The 16,683-nt window shown below is 36.8% G+C and overlaps 1 protein-coding gene across 2 annotated transcripts in view; it reads right to left on the reverse strand.

Moving 5' to 3' along the window:
- The window catches only part of PDGFC (platelet derived growth factor C), a 219,655-nt gene that overhangs the window by 9,941 nt on the left and 193,031 nt on the right, over positions 1-16,683 (reverse strand). For both annotated transcript variants that reach the window (XM_078002393.1, XM_001093265.4), the window contains one exon: positions 1,203-1,410. In XM_078002393.1, coding sequence (XP_077858519.1) covers positions 1,203-1,410 — 208 coding nt within the window. The remainder of the gene's footprint in view (positions 1-1,202; positions 1,411-16,683) is intronic.

Below are 16,683 nucleotides of genomic sequence, written 5' to 3' on the forward strand. Positions count from 1 at the left end.
ATTCATCAAGATCAAATCTTATAAATATGTAACAGCTTTCAGCATCTGGACAGGACTCGGCTGCCCATGCACTTGAACACTGACTTCAAATATTGCCAAAAGGAAACCACGTCTGTTGGCATAGCGAAATACCAGGGCTGGGCAAGTCTGAACATGACCTGCTGAGATTAAAGCTCATGATCCAAAAAAGCTGCAACTCTTAAGAGCAGGAAAGAGCAGGAATCGGGTTTCCTTCTGACAAGTTTTAGAAGAGCATGTCTGGTGCAATCTGCCCTTGCAAATGGCTCAAATTAACTGAACGTTGTTCCTTTCATATAAATTCTCTAGGCTGTCACTGCATTCTCCAAAGCTGTAGATTTCAATATTTCTGACAGACTAAAACAGATATTTTGAGTGCACTGTAATTAAACGGTTATTTCTATACGTTTTCATTTGTGTCTGATACGGATGCTTTCCAATTCCAATGTTACTAAAAAAAATTAGGTAATCTTACAGAAAACTCAGTTAAAATTATTTCCAATTTCTTGGCCATGTAGAGTTAGGTTTAATTAACAGCACTTTCACTCTTAGAGAAAGATACACCTATATGGGCAAAAGTGATTGTTTCAACAGCAAATTTACATAGTTAAAAATTATTATGCTGTGGGTTCTTTTAGGTTCTTGTTTTCTTGCTATGAACCCTGCCTTGAAAACTATGAATTCTACTTTATGTTGGGTCGTTGCCATTTCTCATAGTTTTTAGAAGTGTCTAGGCTTAGAAAATGCAAAGTGATATAATACTGACCCATGGGAGACACTGCAGACAAACATTTTTGTAGAGCATCCCCTTTTTCTAGCCCCAACCTGGTTTTGCAGCTATGATAATTTCTCTTGAGTCCCGAAATCCGCATGTTCCAAGTATTAGGTTTGAGTAAGCAATGATTTTTGTAAAATGCAATGAAGGCCTTCGTCAAAATGATATTTTTGAAGATAATATATAACTGGAATTTTCAGAAGTATCCCTTTCAATATATTCCTGTTGAGTTATAACTAAGTTCCTCCTTTTGTATACATTATTATTCAACATATAAATATGCTCAAATGATAAGAAAATGTATTGAATACATCACTGATGAATTTTAAACTAAGCTGTGGCAGAAGAATCTGAAACATTAGCTGCTAAAAAAAATTAAATGAGGTTCTAATCTGAAGAGGGAGCTTACCTCTGGATTTTCTTCCAAAAACAAAAGCCTTGCCAAGAAGTTGCCAAGTTGGCCTATATAGATCTTCTAAGTCCAACTGCCATCTATCTGGTTCAAGATATCGAATAAGGTCTTCCAAGGTACTGAAGGCAGTTATAGCATTATTAAGCAGGTCCAGTGGCAAAGCTGAAGGGGGTAACACTGAAGGACTCACAGCTTCTGTGAATTGCTGAAAGTAAAATGAATCATATGTTAACTGTTTTAAAAATGACAATGTATTCCTTCTGGACATATGCAAGAAGTTATAAAGACTAAGGCTGGAAATATGTGCGAAGGAAAATTGTGTTCAATTCAATTAGAAATAACTACTCTGCAAAGACTTCACGAAGATGAACTCTGATAGAATTCCTGTAAAATCAATGAGAAAGGCATTAATTTTCATTACCACAAACCGTGATGGATGTGGGTATCTTTTGGTCATATAAAAAAATTAAAAATATCTTCATGGTTCAATTACAGACTTAGAGTGAAAACTATAATACAGTTTATCAAATTTTCCTTTTCTTTTCCACTTTTCATTTTCCTTCATCTGAAAAATTACCTCGTAGTTATGCAAATTAGTGTCACATAAATTAAAAATTGCATAATAAATAATTAACCCAAAGATCTAGAACAAAATACACGTAGAAATCATTTGACATTAAATAACTTATTAATCAAGATAGAAAATGCCTAAACCATAAAAGATCAGCTTAATAAATTGCCTATAATATATCTTAATATAAAATGTCTAATAAACAAGATTAAGAGATCAGAGAGACGCTGGGAGAATACCCTGACAAACTATGTGACTGTCACAAGATTAGTATCCAGAATATACAAAAACAAGGACAAAGGCAATGGAAGAAAAATGGGCAAATTCCAGACAAGAAGCTTGAATGGTCAATAAACATATGAAAATATGCTAAACTTCATTATCAGAGAAATCCAAAGAGAGATATTATTTCACATACGAAAAAGGGATACTATTTCACACAGATGAGATTGGCAAGAATTTTAAAAAGGATTACTGAGGATGTGATTAAATTGGAATTCCTCTGCTCTGCCTGCAGAAGTTAGTGTACACAGGCATAACACTTTAGCTGATGTAACTGATAAGCACTGAATATTCTTTCACTTATGCACATGGAAATATGTTCAATGATTAGAAAGACTGGAAGCAATCTAAATGCCCATGTATAGGGAAACACTAACACATGGGCTCTTCCTTTTCATTCTCATTACTTCCATCCTGGGCTAGATACTAAAAACGTACTATAAATAGCAGCTTCTAACCTTATCTCCCTACCTTTAATCATTTCTCTCTCCTTTGTTCTATGCTGCATAATCCTGGGTTAATCTACTAAATAAGATATCACTGATCCTATGATGAATTTGGACAAATGCCTATGTGATTTCTCATCTGGAGGATAAAATCCAAATTCCTTACACAGCATTCAGAGTCCTCAAAAACTGACCTCTGCTCACCTTCCCCTCTAATCCGCTACTCATCAGAGACATGCACATTTTGTTCCAATCAATCTAGTCTCTTCGCTGACTACTGCACACATAATATCATCTCAGACTTTGTACCTTAACTTATGCTAAATCTGCCCCCATACCCCACACGCAAAAACTCTCCCCCTGTTGATCTACATCATAAACCTTCACCATTACAATGACCCTTTCAAAAATCCAATTCATCCATGAAACTTGGAACAACAGGGTCATCACTGTCCCATATTATCTCCATTGGGTCAACTGGAAAGACACTCCTTCTGTGGGCTGCTCTGTGAGCACTTGGCTTGAAGAGCAGAAGCTGCCCTGTAAACTAGGAAAAGGAGTACCTTTCTCTGGACAGGCACAACCCTCATGGGGCTCCTGGCTTTGTGGGTGCCCCGCTGCCCACTGGGGAACATTCTTACAGAGTACAATCGGCAGAAATGAACTTGGCAGCTTTAGGCCAACAATGATTTCATCCTTTTTTTTTTTTTTTTTAACAAAAGTTTATTGAGTAACTACAGTGTTCCAGGGCCTTTGTGTGCATTATGAGAAAAGCACAGCGGAATGACAATGTCTGGCCTCCTTCCTTGCCTGGATTACTCATGTGTACTTTCCAAGTCTCCACTCAGCTGTTACCCCTTTCATCTTTTTTTTTTTTTTTAATAAATTTTATTTTGTATATTTGAGGTTTATGACATGATGTTACAGGATACACAAAGATAAGCAAAGATACATGGAAATGTGTAAGTACATATATATACACAGAGAGAGAGAGAGAGAGAGAGAGAGAGAGTACAATGGTTAAAGACTTAATTTCAATAATGTCAAGGATCTGGCTAAAATATTAGGACTAAGATATTTTCTAATTATTTTATGATGCTTTTGCTCTACCCATTAGACTTTTAAACTTTGAGAGTAGACACTAAATCTAGTATGTTTTTGTTACCCAGTGTTTTCTATAATTGCCAAAAGAACATAAAATTGCTTTGACAGAACTATGACTGAAAACTCTATTAGAGATACAGAGAACACTGATCTGAAAAAGGTTTTAATTTTAATTTAGCCAATTTAGTTACTATTGATTAAATTTATAGTGTAAAAATTTAAAGCAAATTTTTGCATATTTCAAAAATATAAGCCTATATATATATATAAATGTTTTACAAAGTAAAAGTTAAGGGGTCAGTAATAGTCAAAGAATAAGTATTATTACAAATGGAAAGTTTCAAAATCTGTACAGATAAAATAAGTGGCTGCTAGCAAGTTAATACAAAAAGTGTACATTATTAAATCGTCAGAGTGCAGATGTGTATTTTAAACATAAAATATAATTGTTATGTAGGCTAATTTCAATTAGACAGTAATCCAAGAATGATTTGGCTTATATTGCTTCCAATTTGTTGGAGATTCTCTGAACAGAGCATTTCTTTTGAAGTAATACAAAGTGCTAACTGAAATGAATATTGCTGAGATGAAGTTCAAAATATTAATACAAAAGAAGGCAAAACAAGATAAGCTTGTAATACTGGGCAAACAAAAGATGCACACCTTGGGTCCAGTGAAGTATCTGCAATCTGCACACTTTTCCCCTCAAATGTTAAAGGTTGGGAGAAAAGCATCTTCTGTTACTGTATGTATAGATCAGTTGGTGTTATAAATCGCTAAGCTTCTAAATATTTAAATTACAATTTGATAAATTTAGAAAGACAACTGTTTCCCCACCACACCCCACACACAGTGGTCCCCACCCAAAAAACAGGAAAGAAGAATGAACATAAGTTCCTGGGATTCAAAGAATCAGTCCCTGGACAGAACAGGGGAAGTGGTGCTTCTATTTAAGGGCCTTCTCATGACTGTTCCTCCACCCACTGGTTCAAGGAACAGCCGAGTTGTCCAGTTTCAAGGTTCTGCTTTTCTAAGTGGTTTAAAGGGACTCTCAGAGAGAAAGGGGGAGCAACGAAAAAAAGAAGTTACAAAAAAATGTCTTTGAATTTTTAAGTTTTCCTTTTCTCTCTAACAAAGTACTACTGGTCATTACAGACTAATAGCATTTTCTCCCATAATTAGTATCCAGAAAATTCTAACAATACCTTTGATACTTAAAAACACTTATGATTGGGCTGATAAACTGGTTAGAATATGCAAAATATGCCTTGACTTGAATTGGATTTTCACATTCTGTTTCTTATGTCTTTTATTCTTTATAAAAATATGATGGTATACTTTTAAGCTATAGGTTGTGATAAGACAATTTAGTGGATAGCAATGGATACAAACAGGAAGCAGAGTTTCTTGGTGTTCTGCAATGTAGACAACTAAACCACAACCCTTATTCAGCCAGAGAAAAGCTTCTGTGTTATCACCTGCAGGGCAGTAATGACAACCTTGGTGATGGTGTGGCCCTAGCCTAGACCCTTTCAGGTCTATTACTTTGTAAGGACAGGTTGTCAAAGAGCAGAAAAGGCATCTAAAATCTGTGTGATGAAGTGTCCTGCCAAACAGTATATTTCTAAAATATCAGCTCTATGAGATAAGGATCTGTTACAAAATCGGGTATTTAAAATTCTCTGATGAAAGTTACTCTGAATGACAACATGATAATGAGAGAACTATGATCAGGAGTCAAGGGACTGGACTCTAAATCCCAGAGATACTCACACGTAGGGAAGAGAGTTTGAGTAAATTGCATTATCTATCTGTGCCTCAGTTTTCTCCACTACAAAATACGGTAGCTAAAGTCAATGACCTTCAAGTTTCTTGCCAGCTTTTACATTTACAAATTCTATTTAATTGTCAGATACAAGAGGGTCCAATGCAGCTTCAGCAAAATTATCTAGAGAGCCTCAAAAATATAATAAACCACTTAGTAAGGCTATAATGGGACTGAGCTTTATTTTTTCTTTCTATGAACTCTCCCTGTTGTTTTAGCTTATCAGTTTTGGGAAACACTGCCCTGTGGTACAACTGTGGTATCATTCTACATTTATATATATATATATATATATATATAATTTTAAGAGTACATGAAGTTTATCTTGCTCTTTAAGAAATCAAATATCCTAGAAAGGCATGTCTGGCTTATAAATAGAAGCAGTTATGGTCCTAAAAATCTGAAGGAAACAGGTCCATGCTTATAAAACTGATACCAAAATGTTTAAATGAATATAGATACATGTTGTGTTATGGGCTGAATTAGAGTTCACCCAAAGTTTCTATTCTACTAAAGTCCTACTCGCAGTATCTCAGAATGTCTGTATTTGGAGACAGGGTCTTTAAAGAGATCAGTAAAATAAGGTAATTAGGGTGGACCCTAATCTAATATGACTGGTGGTCTTATCGTAAGAGAAAATTTTAACACAGACATAGTAGAGAGGGAAGACCATCTGAAGACACAGGAAGAAAATGAACATCTACAAGTCAAGGAGAGAGATGTCCGAAGAAACCAAACCTGCTGACACCTTGATCTCAATTTCCACCAACCAAAATTTTGAGAAAACACGTTTCCATTGTTTAAAGCACCACTGTTTAAGTCTGTGGTATTTTGTTAAGGCAGCCCTCGAATGCTAATACATGCCATCAACTTCTCCATATCTATATAGGAGCAATCAAAGGATAATATTACACCATGTCCATTAAATCATTCAACAAGTATTTATCTAAAAACCTGTAAGGGCTCACACAGGTGCAGTGGCTCACACCTGTAATCCCAGCACTTCCCGAAGCCAAGGCAGGTGGATCACTTGAGGTTCAGAAGTTCGAGACCAGCCTGGCCAACAGAGTGAAACCCCATCTCTACTAAAAATACAAAAAATTAGCCAGGCATGTTGGCCACGCTTGTAATCCCAGCTACTTAGGAGGCTGAGGGACGAGAATCACTTGAACCCAGGAGGTGGAGGTTGCAATGAGCCAAGATCGGGCCACTGCACTCCAGCCTGGGTGATAAAGTGAGACTCTGCCTCAAAAAAAAAAAAAAAAAAGATAAAAATAAACAAACAAATAAATAAATAAATAAAAATAAAAATAAAACAAATGAACAGAAGTAAAAACCTGTGAGGCGAGCACTATAAACAAAACAAGAGAAAATTCTTGTCTTTGTGAAGCTTATTCTATGGAAGCTAAGTATACTGCATCATAGAAGAGAGTTTTATCTTGCCAAAACAAAGCTGAAATGAGAATCTGCTATTGTGAATTACACAAGTAACCAAACAAGTATCACACAAATCCTGGTGAATGTGGACCATAAAAGAGTGAACTCAGTATGTAAGAATTACCGAAAAACAAATATATTTGTATTAATGAAAAATAACTGGCAGCCCAGGAGTTCAGACAAAATAATAGCCATAGGAACAAGCTCAAGACAGCAAGTTTGGCTGCAAAAGTTAAGTTTTCTTATTGACTTTTCCATTGTTCTTTTCAAAAATCAGTGTTTTACTGTTTTGTATTTTATTATGGCTACCTTAAATATTTTCTGCACTTGTTAACATCTTTCCCCTTTTTTAGAAAAAAGAAAAGCTGATTTCCTGTTTGGAATAGTACTATCTGAACTACTTATAATTTCACAATAAGTCATTACTTACCTCTAAAATACCATAGCTTGTCATTTTATTAGGATTTTTGTGGCCAGTGCAATTTTAGAAACACACTTAAAATGAATCTTCCTTGGACAAATACACACATATAAATGTTTACCTTGAGTAGCATAGCAACTGTTGCAAAACTATTAGGGCCTACAAAGATTTATGTTGCAACTTTCCTAGTCAACAGCATATAGTATCCGTCAAACTGATAAGAAAGCTTTCAATTCATTCATACCTAACAGAGAGTTAGGAAAGAAGATTAAGTTTTATTGTCAGAGTTAAAAACAAAACAATATTATAAAATGATCAGGTGTTTAAGAGAAGACAATAAATGTTCAGCCTTGTGTAACATCACTTCTTAAAGGTGTCTCCAATCTCATTTGTGTAGTGTCAAACTGATATATTGTACAGAGGTCTTACTTTTAAAGAGCCTAAGCAGCCGACAGGGCATGCAGACACAAATGCCTGCCAGGAACAACTCACGGGTGGTTCTGTAAAGACACAAGAATGTCCTGAAACAATTCATTTAAACACGCTTCTCTGCCCTTCCCTATGTGCTTATCCGAATTCATCCAAAAGTTATCTGGGTCATGTTTTTAAATTATTTTTAAGCCGGCAATGAAAAGCAAATGCTTGCATTCCTACTCAAGAACAGATGTCTTAATACTGTGTAGGTAATGCAGATTATATATTTAAGTGAGAAATCCTAGGGAAGGTGGCCAATTGTATTCACATCAAGGCTTAAAATTGAGGAGTTCTTATTAAAAGAGCATGACAATTGAATAAAACTTGACATATCTATATAACCCATCACAGCAACAGTCCGGTATGAAAAGTGTATGAGCCAGTATTTAAAAACAATACTTTTTAAGGCTCAAACCTGCAACTGGCCTTAAAAGGCCATGAGTTTCATGGTTTCAGAAAAACCCTGGAGAGCAGAAGTCTTCCTGAGAAGATTGGATATATGAAAAAGGAGATGGCTAATTTTGCCAAAAGTGTTGTCTTATAAAAGTAATGTTTATGTACTAACTAGACCTTCTTACCAACTTGATGGATGAAACAACTGCTATGGACTCACTTTTCCCGTCATCATGAAACTGGAGAACCATTACCATCTAACCAGATGTACGAACTAAAACACTGTTACTCTCAACATCTCACCTAAAGCATTCGTGGTTTACAAGCTAAAGAAAAAATTTCACCCTAGTGATAGCACCTTAGATTTGCGGGTCTCCATAGAAGTCAACTCCACCACAGAGCAGGCTCATTGTTGGCTGGTGAGTCAGAGTCAATACACAGAGTTTCCCACTTCCTAGGTCAAACTGTGGGTTATAAGTAATAATCAATGTTGAAAACTGGAATTCCATGGGATGACTAAATAACATAGTACTAAGAATGCTTTCCACAATGGCATCTGTGGGAAGCCAAAATTAAGGGTTTTTTTTTTTTTTTTTTAATTTAACTAAAATCTGAAAAACGATTCCTCTGAATAAACAGTGTGACAGGCCTTAAAAGCTAAAATAACATCTATCGGTGGCAAGTGTTTGACAACGAAGTATTGCAGGACTTTTTTTCCTAATCTAATATTGAATGCTAGTGGATTTGCTTTGTTATAATACTCAAGAAACACCTAACAGTGATGAACTTCCAATGAAAGAAAATGTAAACTAAGAACTATTGGAAGAAAAACACACATTCACTGCAAAACATGAAAGAATATGTACCTCAAACCTAGAATCTCTGAAGACACTTTCTTACAGAAATTTATCATACAGCACACACAATATTTATTCAATGTATCACTCAACCACCATTAAGGGAAATCGTGGAATGTTTTATGGAAATCTAGCTTAGGAATAGTGGCTATATTGGCAGACATTGTCAATTATATTTTCAATAAGTTAAACAGTTGGATAATATGCTCAACTTCATTCTAGTTTTGTATGTGCCTTGAGTGGAAGGCCTTATTTTGAGCAAGAAACAATGGTACTGAGTTATTTACTTTAAAATGGCTTGACAGTATAAAAAGAGTGTTAAGTAGCTGAAACTGAGGGGGCAACAGAAAAATCCCCCAGTGAACTGCTTTGAGGGGAAAAGTGAGATAATTCAGTGGAAGCCATTAGAATGCATGCAAAGGTCAGCAAGGACCCCCACATGGCTGAATCCAATGGTCTGTTTTTTCAGTCTAACTAACCAATCGGCAGTAAGTGGCTTTTCACACACTGTGTGCTCTGCAGATTTTCTTCCTACCTGACAAGATGCTTCTCCTTAGCTCTGAGTGCTGGTTCCTCCTTACCACCTTCTTTTTACATGATGGAGTGTCCCAAGGATCTCTGCTTGGACCTTTTCTAGTTTCTGTCTCATTCTTCCCCTTGGTGATCTTCTATAGTTTCAAAGCATTACATATAATTTATACGCCGACTACCAGAAAATTCCTATTTCTTACCAACACATTATTACCATCTCAGTAAATGCCAACTCCATAATTTGCAGTCGCATTTTGCTCCTCCCTTTTTCTGTGCTACACTCCATATCCCACATCAAGTTATCTCGGCTCAATCTTCATACTATGTCTAGAATCTGACCACTTTCCCTACTTCTATTGCTGCCACTTTACAATTCAGGCCAACATGTGAAATAGTCTTCTAACTGGTCTCCTTGTTTTTGCCTTTGCCATTGTTGTCTGAATTAAATAACAGAAATTTACACATTCTACAACAAAGGGTCGATAGGGTACGAGTACAAATACCAATTACTTTTCTAGAAAAATGTATCTGCTTTTAAATTTTAAACTTAAAAATGGCCTTTATTTTAAACATTCTATAGATTATTCACAGTGGAACTCAATGGAACGGCTTTGTACAGATTTCATAAGCCTTGGTTAATGCAGTATGCCTCCTGAAACTCGCCATTCATCCCTCCCAGGTACATTTTATCTGGTCAGAAGGCACTCGCTCACCCTTCTACTGCTGACAATGCAAATAATACTCCCTTCTTCAGTGTAGGGGAGGCATACCTACCAGCCATAGAAAATGGGGCATTTGTCAAAATTACATGGTGAACACCTCATTTATGTGTGTGTCTGTAGGAACAGATATTCAAAGGAGGGATGATTCTGCCTACCTAGGAAACTGTTTATAAGGATTAAGCAAAATAGCATATTTTAAAATCTTAATAAACAATTCAGCACTGTACATATTTAGGGATTACCATACACATTTTATTGTATATTTAATTATCCAAGTTGTACCAAGTTTAGCAAAGACAAATAATTATTTAAAAAAATATAGCTCATGATTGATGTTGGTCTGTGTTACATGGAGTAGCATGGACTCAGTAGGCAGCGTTCAATGACATCTCCGCCCAACATTCTTTCTAGACTGATGTGGCAAATCAGAGCTTGTCCAGCCCTACAAGGAAAATTCTGAAACAAACTTTTTTCTCTTCTAAAACAGATTTATATTCAGTAGCTGTTCTGGAGGCAGAAATGGGCATTACACATCAGCAAATTAATCTTTATGGCCATGAATACCTCTGTGCTAAAGAACTTAAAAAATAAGCATAATAATATCCTTAGCTCACTTCTCTTATGTCAGTTTTCTGAATTCATATTCTTTGCCTGTAAAATCCTTATATGAAATGAAACCAACAAAAAATCCTAGGCAAAATGCAGGATTTCAATGTTGAGGCCCACTGTGTCACTGTTATCTTAATTACAGTATACAGTATTATATTAAAAGAAACTTCTATAAAGTAACTAGTCAGCATTCCATTCCTATTTCAACAATGGAGAAAAATGTAAATAATAATTATTTTATGAAGTGTTTGGGATTTTTTTTTTTTACATTTTTTAAATCACTCTATGACATCCCTATTCTGCCATAAAATCTTTAGTATTCATGCACAGACCTGAATATTTCCAAAAAATAAAAGCATAAACAGTTATATGTTCTTTGGTCATGTTTTTACATGGCGGTCATCACACTAAAATGAGATTGTGTCTCATGGTCAGAATTCCAGGCAGGTCAAAAGAATCACCCGGCGCAACAGAGAACATAGAATATTTTTGTGAAAAGTTGGTACGGTCACCTCAAACACACCTGAGAAGCCTTCTTCTATTGATACAAGCAAGATATGGCTCTGAAAACAGGGTTAGATAAAAAGTTAAATCATTCAGTAGACTATATTCCATTCCTCTCATGTGCTCACACCGAGTGAAGAAGATGAGTAATAGAGACATTGTGAAGTTCGTATCTCTTGATGCAGAAACCTGTGTCCTTTAGGTCATGACTATAACAGAAGTGAAAACCCAAGTGCTGTGAGAACGATTAATTCTGCCTGGAGAATTAAGGAGGGGATACAAAGAATAGATCAAAGTTAATCTAGAGCTTAGAGAATTAGAAAGTAATTATATAGATTAGAAGGGAGAAGCACCTGAGATATTTACAAGGAAACTGAGTTGAAAAAAATGGTGTTGGGTGAAGAAAAAGATGAAGACTGCGAGAAAGCATTGCTATTAGGGGGAGAGTAGATGGCGGGAGGTGAGGCTGCAGGAATGAATTGGGGTCTGATTGGGAAGGCTTTGTGTGTGCCATGTTATGGAATCTGGACTTAATCACAAGGCAGTGCAAGAGTCAGAAGAGATTTTAAGGAAGGTGGGATACATGCAAGTTTAATTTTTCTGGTTTTCTACTTCTATTTTAGGTGAGGAGGTACCTTGGATTGGGAGAAGGGGGTGTGTAGACTGGTGGGAGCCATGAACAAGGCTTTGGTATCTGAACCTTTGCTCCTGATGTTGCCCTTTGTTAATAACTGCTTTTATCGCCTTGTCATATGGCTAATCACTACTCACTAATAAAGACTCAGCTTCTCCAGCAGGCTTCCACTAATGCGACCTCTCTCTGTATATACACGACTACCTCTAAGCTGGTCGACCTTTGTGATCCTGTATCATTCTGTTCATATCTCTAGCATGACATCAAATTGAAATTATTGTACAACTCCCTCCTACTTGCCTCGAAGTTCTTTCATGGCGCAGCCAAATCTTAATGTCTTTTGGATATTTTGATCTCCAATAGCATTCAGGATCTGACAGAACAGTATTAATGAAATGCTATAAAAAAGTATGCTTTATGACCTGATTGATTACCACCATTGAGGAAAACAAATGAAAAGAAGGGTGGCAAAGTACATGACCATGGTAGAACCAATAGGAATTGGTAGCTGATGGCATGGGGAATCAGGGAGAGAAGAGATATGCTTAATTTTAAGTGATTCTAGCTTGAGAGAATGCGTTAATAGCGACATAACTATCTAATATAGACAAAACTGATAAGAAAGAAGGAAAAGTTCAGGTTGGGTCAATTTATAATCAGTGGAGGTGTATTGACATGCATACATCCAGCAGACAACTGCAAACATTTTTTGTGGCATTAAATATAGAGCACTTGCTTGGAATAGAGAATGATAGTCATTAACATATACAAATGTCAAATGTTAAAGCCATGCGCTAAGGGCACACATGAAAAGAGAAGAGGATAGAAGGCAGGAAAATGGGATTTCCCCATACTTAGACCAAAGGTCAAGGCACAGGATCAACCAGCACTGGTGTTTCAAAATAGATCAGTCTAAGGATCAGGAAGAGAGCCTAGAGGTGTTAGTGATTTTTTCTCTTCTCAAAGAGAAGAGAGTTTTGAGGAGTATAGAGGGACAATAACATCAAAGTGATAGAAAGATCAGCAAGAAAGAGGAGTAAAAGTCGGCCACTGCAGCTATTCCACAGGTGGTGTTCTGTGACCTTAAGAACAGAGAAGTCTCATTGAAGTAAGAAGGGAAGAAAGGCGGCCCTTAAAGAAAAAGCAGTGAAATTGAGAAAGCAAGTAGAACTTTTTCATTAAGTTTGGCAGGGAGAAAAAAAAAAGAAAGAATAATGGATTTATGAGAAGAAAGATTAGAAAAAAGCTTAATAAGTACAGAACTATGTGTATATTTGCAATCAGAAAAGAAGGCCAATGAAAACAAGAAATCAGAAGACAGAGGAGAGTTAATGTCAATTGTAGATCAAGACAGGGCAAAAATATTTTTTTCTCATGAACTGTAAAGAAGAGCAAAATGTCAAAGTATTTCTGAAAGACAATTCAACAATATTTTCCACCAGCCTTAAAAATGTCAATTTTTTCAGATCCTATAATTCCATATTCAGAATTTTTATCTGAAGGAAATAATCAGAAGTATAATCCAAGGATAGTCATTGTAGTATTATTAATAGAGAAAATTAAAAATAAAATTTAAAACTGAAATGTTCATAATTGGAAGACTGTTAAATAAATGATTATACTTGATGTATGTACAGTGGTCCATTTTACTCCCACTAATTTTTAGTGTACATGAGAACAATGTAGAAATTTTGATCCCTAACAGCTCAGGGATATGATTGCCACTGTGATCTAAACTATAAAGCAAACAGGATGACTCACATTCTCCATAGGCAGAGACTAAGGACAACCAGGCTAAGACCTTATCGTTCTGAATTTTTTTTTGAGATGGAGCCTCACTCTGTCATTCAGGCTGGAGTGTGGAGTACAGCGGCGCAATCTCAGCTCACTGCAATCTCGGCTCACTGCAATCTCTGCCTCCCGGGTTCAAGTGATTCTTCTGCCTCAGGCTCCAAAATAGCTGTGATTACAGGTGCCCACCACCACACCCGGCTAATTTTTGCATTTTGTATTTTGTATTTTTTAAAGACGGAGTTTCACCATGTTGGCCAGGCTAGTCTTGAGCTCCTGACCTCAGGTGATCTGCCTGCCTCGGCCTCCCAAAGTGCTGGAATTACAGATGTGAGCCACTGTGCCCGGCCCTAAGTTTAATAAACTTCTAAAAGTAGATCCATCAGTTCTCAATCTGATATGCCAGGAATCCGCTGGGTGCACAACAGTCTGGAAAGGGAGCAGCCAGCATCAGGTAAAGGAATGATTGAACAGCACTGTCAGTACAGGTGAGAGATGACCGACTCTTGAAAGTGTAACATTTACGCAGTTACAAAAGGTAAAATTGTATCAACTAGGATCAACTTATGGGACTATTAAAATAATGCATATTTTTTCCATGTAGAATCTAATGTCTACAATGGGTAGGGCTAGAATACTCAGGAGGTGCAAAGTCATGGTGAGATTTAATAAAGTCCTAGGTCAGTTGATCAATATCTTCCCACAAAGTTCAAGGTCAATTGATAAATATCTCCCTACATTCTTTTCTTTGCCTTGTTCTTCACCCTGCACCTCTATTCTGGACTGCTTTGCCCTAAGTATACAATGCTCTGGAATCATCTTTATTTCCCTAACACCTTCGTTGCTTCAGCAGATTTCAGATAGGGTACTGTGAAACTAATCACCATTACCCTAATCTACATAATATGACCATTCATAACCACACTCATAGGCTACTGATTATCTTGTCACCATTTATGTAATATTATTCATTTGCAATAAATACATACTGAGCAACTAATATGAACCAGACACTCTTCTAAGTGCTGAGGATCAAGCAGTGAACAAAATAAGTAAATATCTCTGCCTTTGTGAAATACATATTCTATTGGAGAAAAACAGACCATACACAAAATACATAAAGCATATACAATGTTAGATGGTAAAGTGTATTACAGGAAAAAAGTAAAACAGGAAGGAGACAAGAATGACAGGCACGGCCTCTGTGAGAAGCTGATGTGCAAGCAAAACCTTAAGGAGTTGAGGCTTGAAGTCGTGGGGCTATGTGAGGAAGATCATCCCAGGAATATGGAATAGCAGGGCTAATAATCTGTTTGGAAGTATGTTAGGTAAATTCAACTCAAGGAATGGCAAGGAGGGGACACTGTGGCTGGACCGAAGGCTGGAGATAGAAGGACTACAAGGGGACACTGTAGGTCACGGTGAGAATTAGCAATTTACTCTGGGTGACTGAGTAGAGCTGCCAGATAAAACAGAGGATGCCCAGTTACAGTTGAATTTCAGATAAACAATGAATAATCTTTTAGTATAAGTATGGCCCCAAAATTATAAAATCATTCATTGTTTAGCTGAAATTCACATATAAAACGAGGCAATCCTGTGTTTTCATTTGTTCACTTTGGCAACTGTAGTTGGGAACAATTGGAAAATTTCAAGGAAAGGAGGTATATCATCTGCCTTATGTTTAAAAGGATCCTACTCACTACTGTGCTGAAAATAGAATGCAGGAAGGCAATGGTAGCAACAGGGAGGCCACTTAGAAGTAGTTTCAATAATCCAAATGGAAAGATTGAGAGGTGTGTGGATATTTAAGAGAATATTCTAGCTTAGATGGGCTAGATACATAAATTTGAGATCCAGAGGTTTATGGATATTACTAAAAGTCATGAGCTTGGACGAGATTGTCAAATGAATGTTATTAGGAAGAGATGCCATGGTTTTAAAGTGATCTCTGTTAAAAAAGGGACTGAACCTAGAAACATTGTCATAATTCCAGTTCAGAGAGAGAGAAGGAGGAACCAGGGAAAGGACTGAGGAGTGGCCAGAGAGATAGGTTGAAAACAGGGAGAGTGTGCTGATCTGGATACCAGTGTCAAAGTGTTCAGTGGAAAGAAGTGAAGAATCACTTGTGTCCACTGCTGATAATAGGTCTGATAAGAGGAGGATTGAGGATTTTCCACTGAATTTAGCAATATGTCATCATGGAGTACCAAGTACGATTATGACAAATGATGAGGCCAAAAACATGATGAGCATGAGTTTAGAAGAGAATAAAATGAGGGCAGTGAATGCAACATAACTGTCCTGAGCAGTTGCTGAGAAGGAAGCAGACAACATGGGTGGTAGCTGGATGATGATGTGGGACCAGGAGAAGTACATATTTCTTTAAAGATGGAAGAAGTAAAAGGCTTATTGACATGCCAAGGGTAATGAACCTATAGAATGGCCAGTGGAAAAAAAGAAGAAGGAGGAGGAGGAGAGAGAGAGAAGGGTGCAGGAGGCACACCTGAGTAGTCAAGAGATGAATGAGATGGAGTAAGGAAGGCACACAGTGCTCACCTAGGGTCACAGGGACGAAAGTCAGTTGCTCAGGGACAACGAGACATGCAGGTAAAAGTGTGAGGAAAGTGTTCAGAAGTCCTTTTCTGATTGCTTGTCATCTCCTTGTGACAGAGAAAAAAAATTATCATCTAAGAGTGAGGATGGAAGAAATAATGCCAGATGCTTGAAGAAAGGGAAAATGTAAGGTAACAGTCTAGGAGAGGAGTAGAGAAGATACACAAAGAAGATGCCGAAATGTCTGCCCAGCAGCACTACAGAACATATGACTCTAAAGCAGGTTTAGAGAATGGCAACAGGATTTCATTTATGGACAAC

The sequence above is a fragment of the Macaca mulatta genome, chromosome 5 (assembly GCF_049350105.2).
Source record: "Macaca mulatta isolate MMU2019108-1 chromosome 5, T2T-MMU8v2.0, whole genome shotgun sequence".
Lineage (NCBI taxonomy): Eukaryota > Metazoa > Chordata > Mammalia > Primates > Cercopithecidae > Macaca > Macaca mulatta.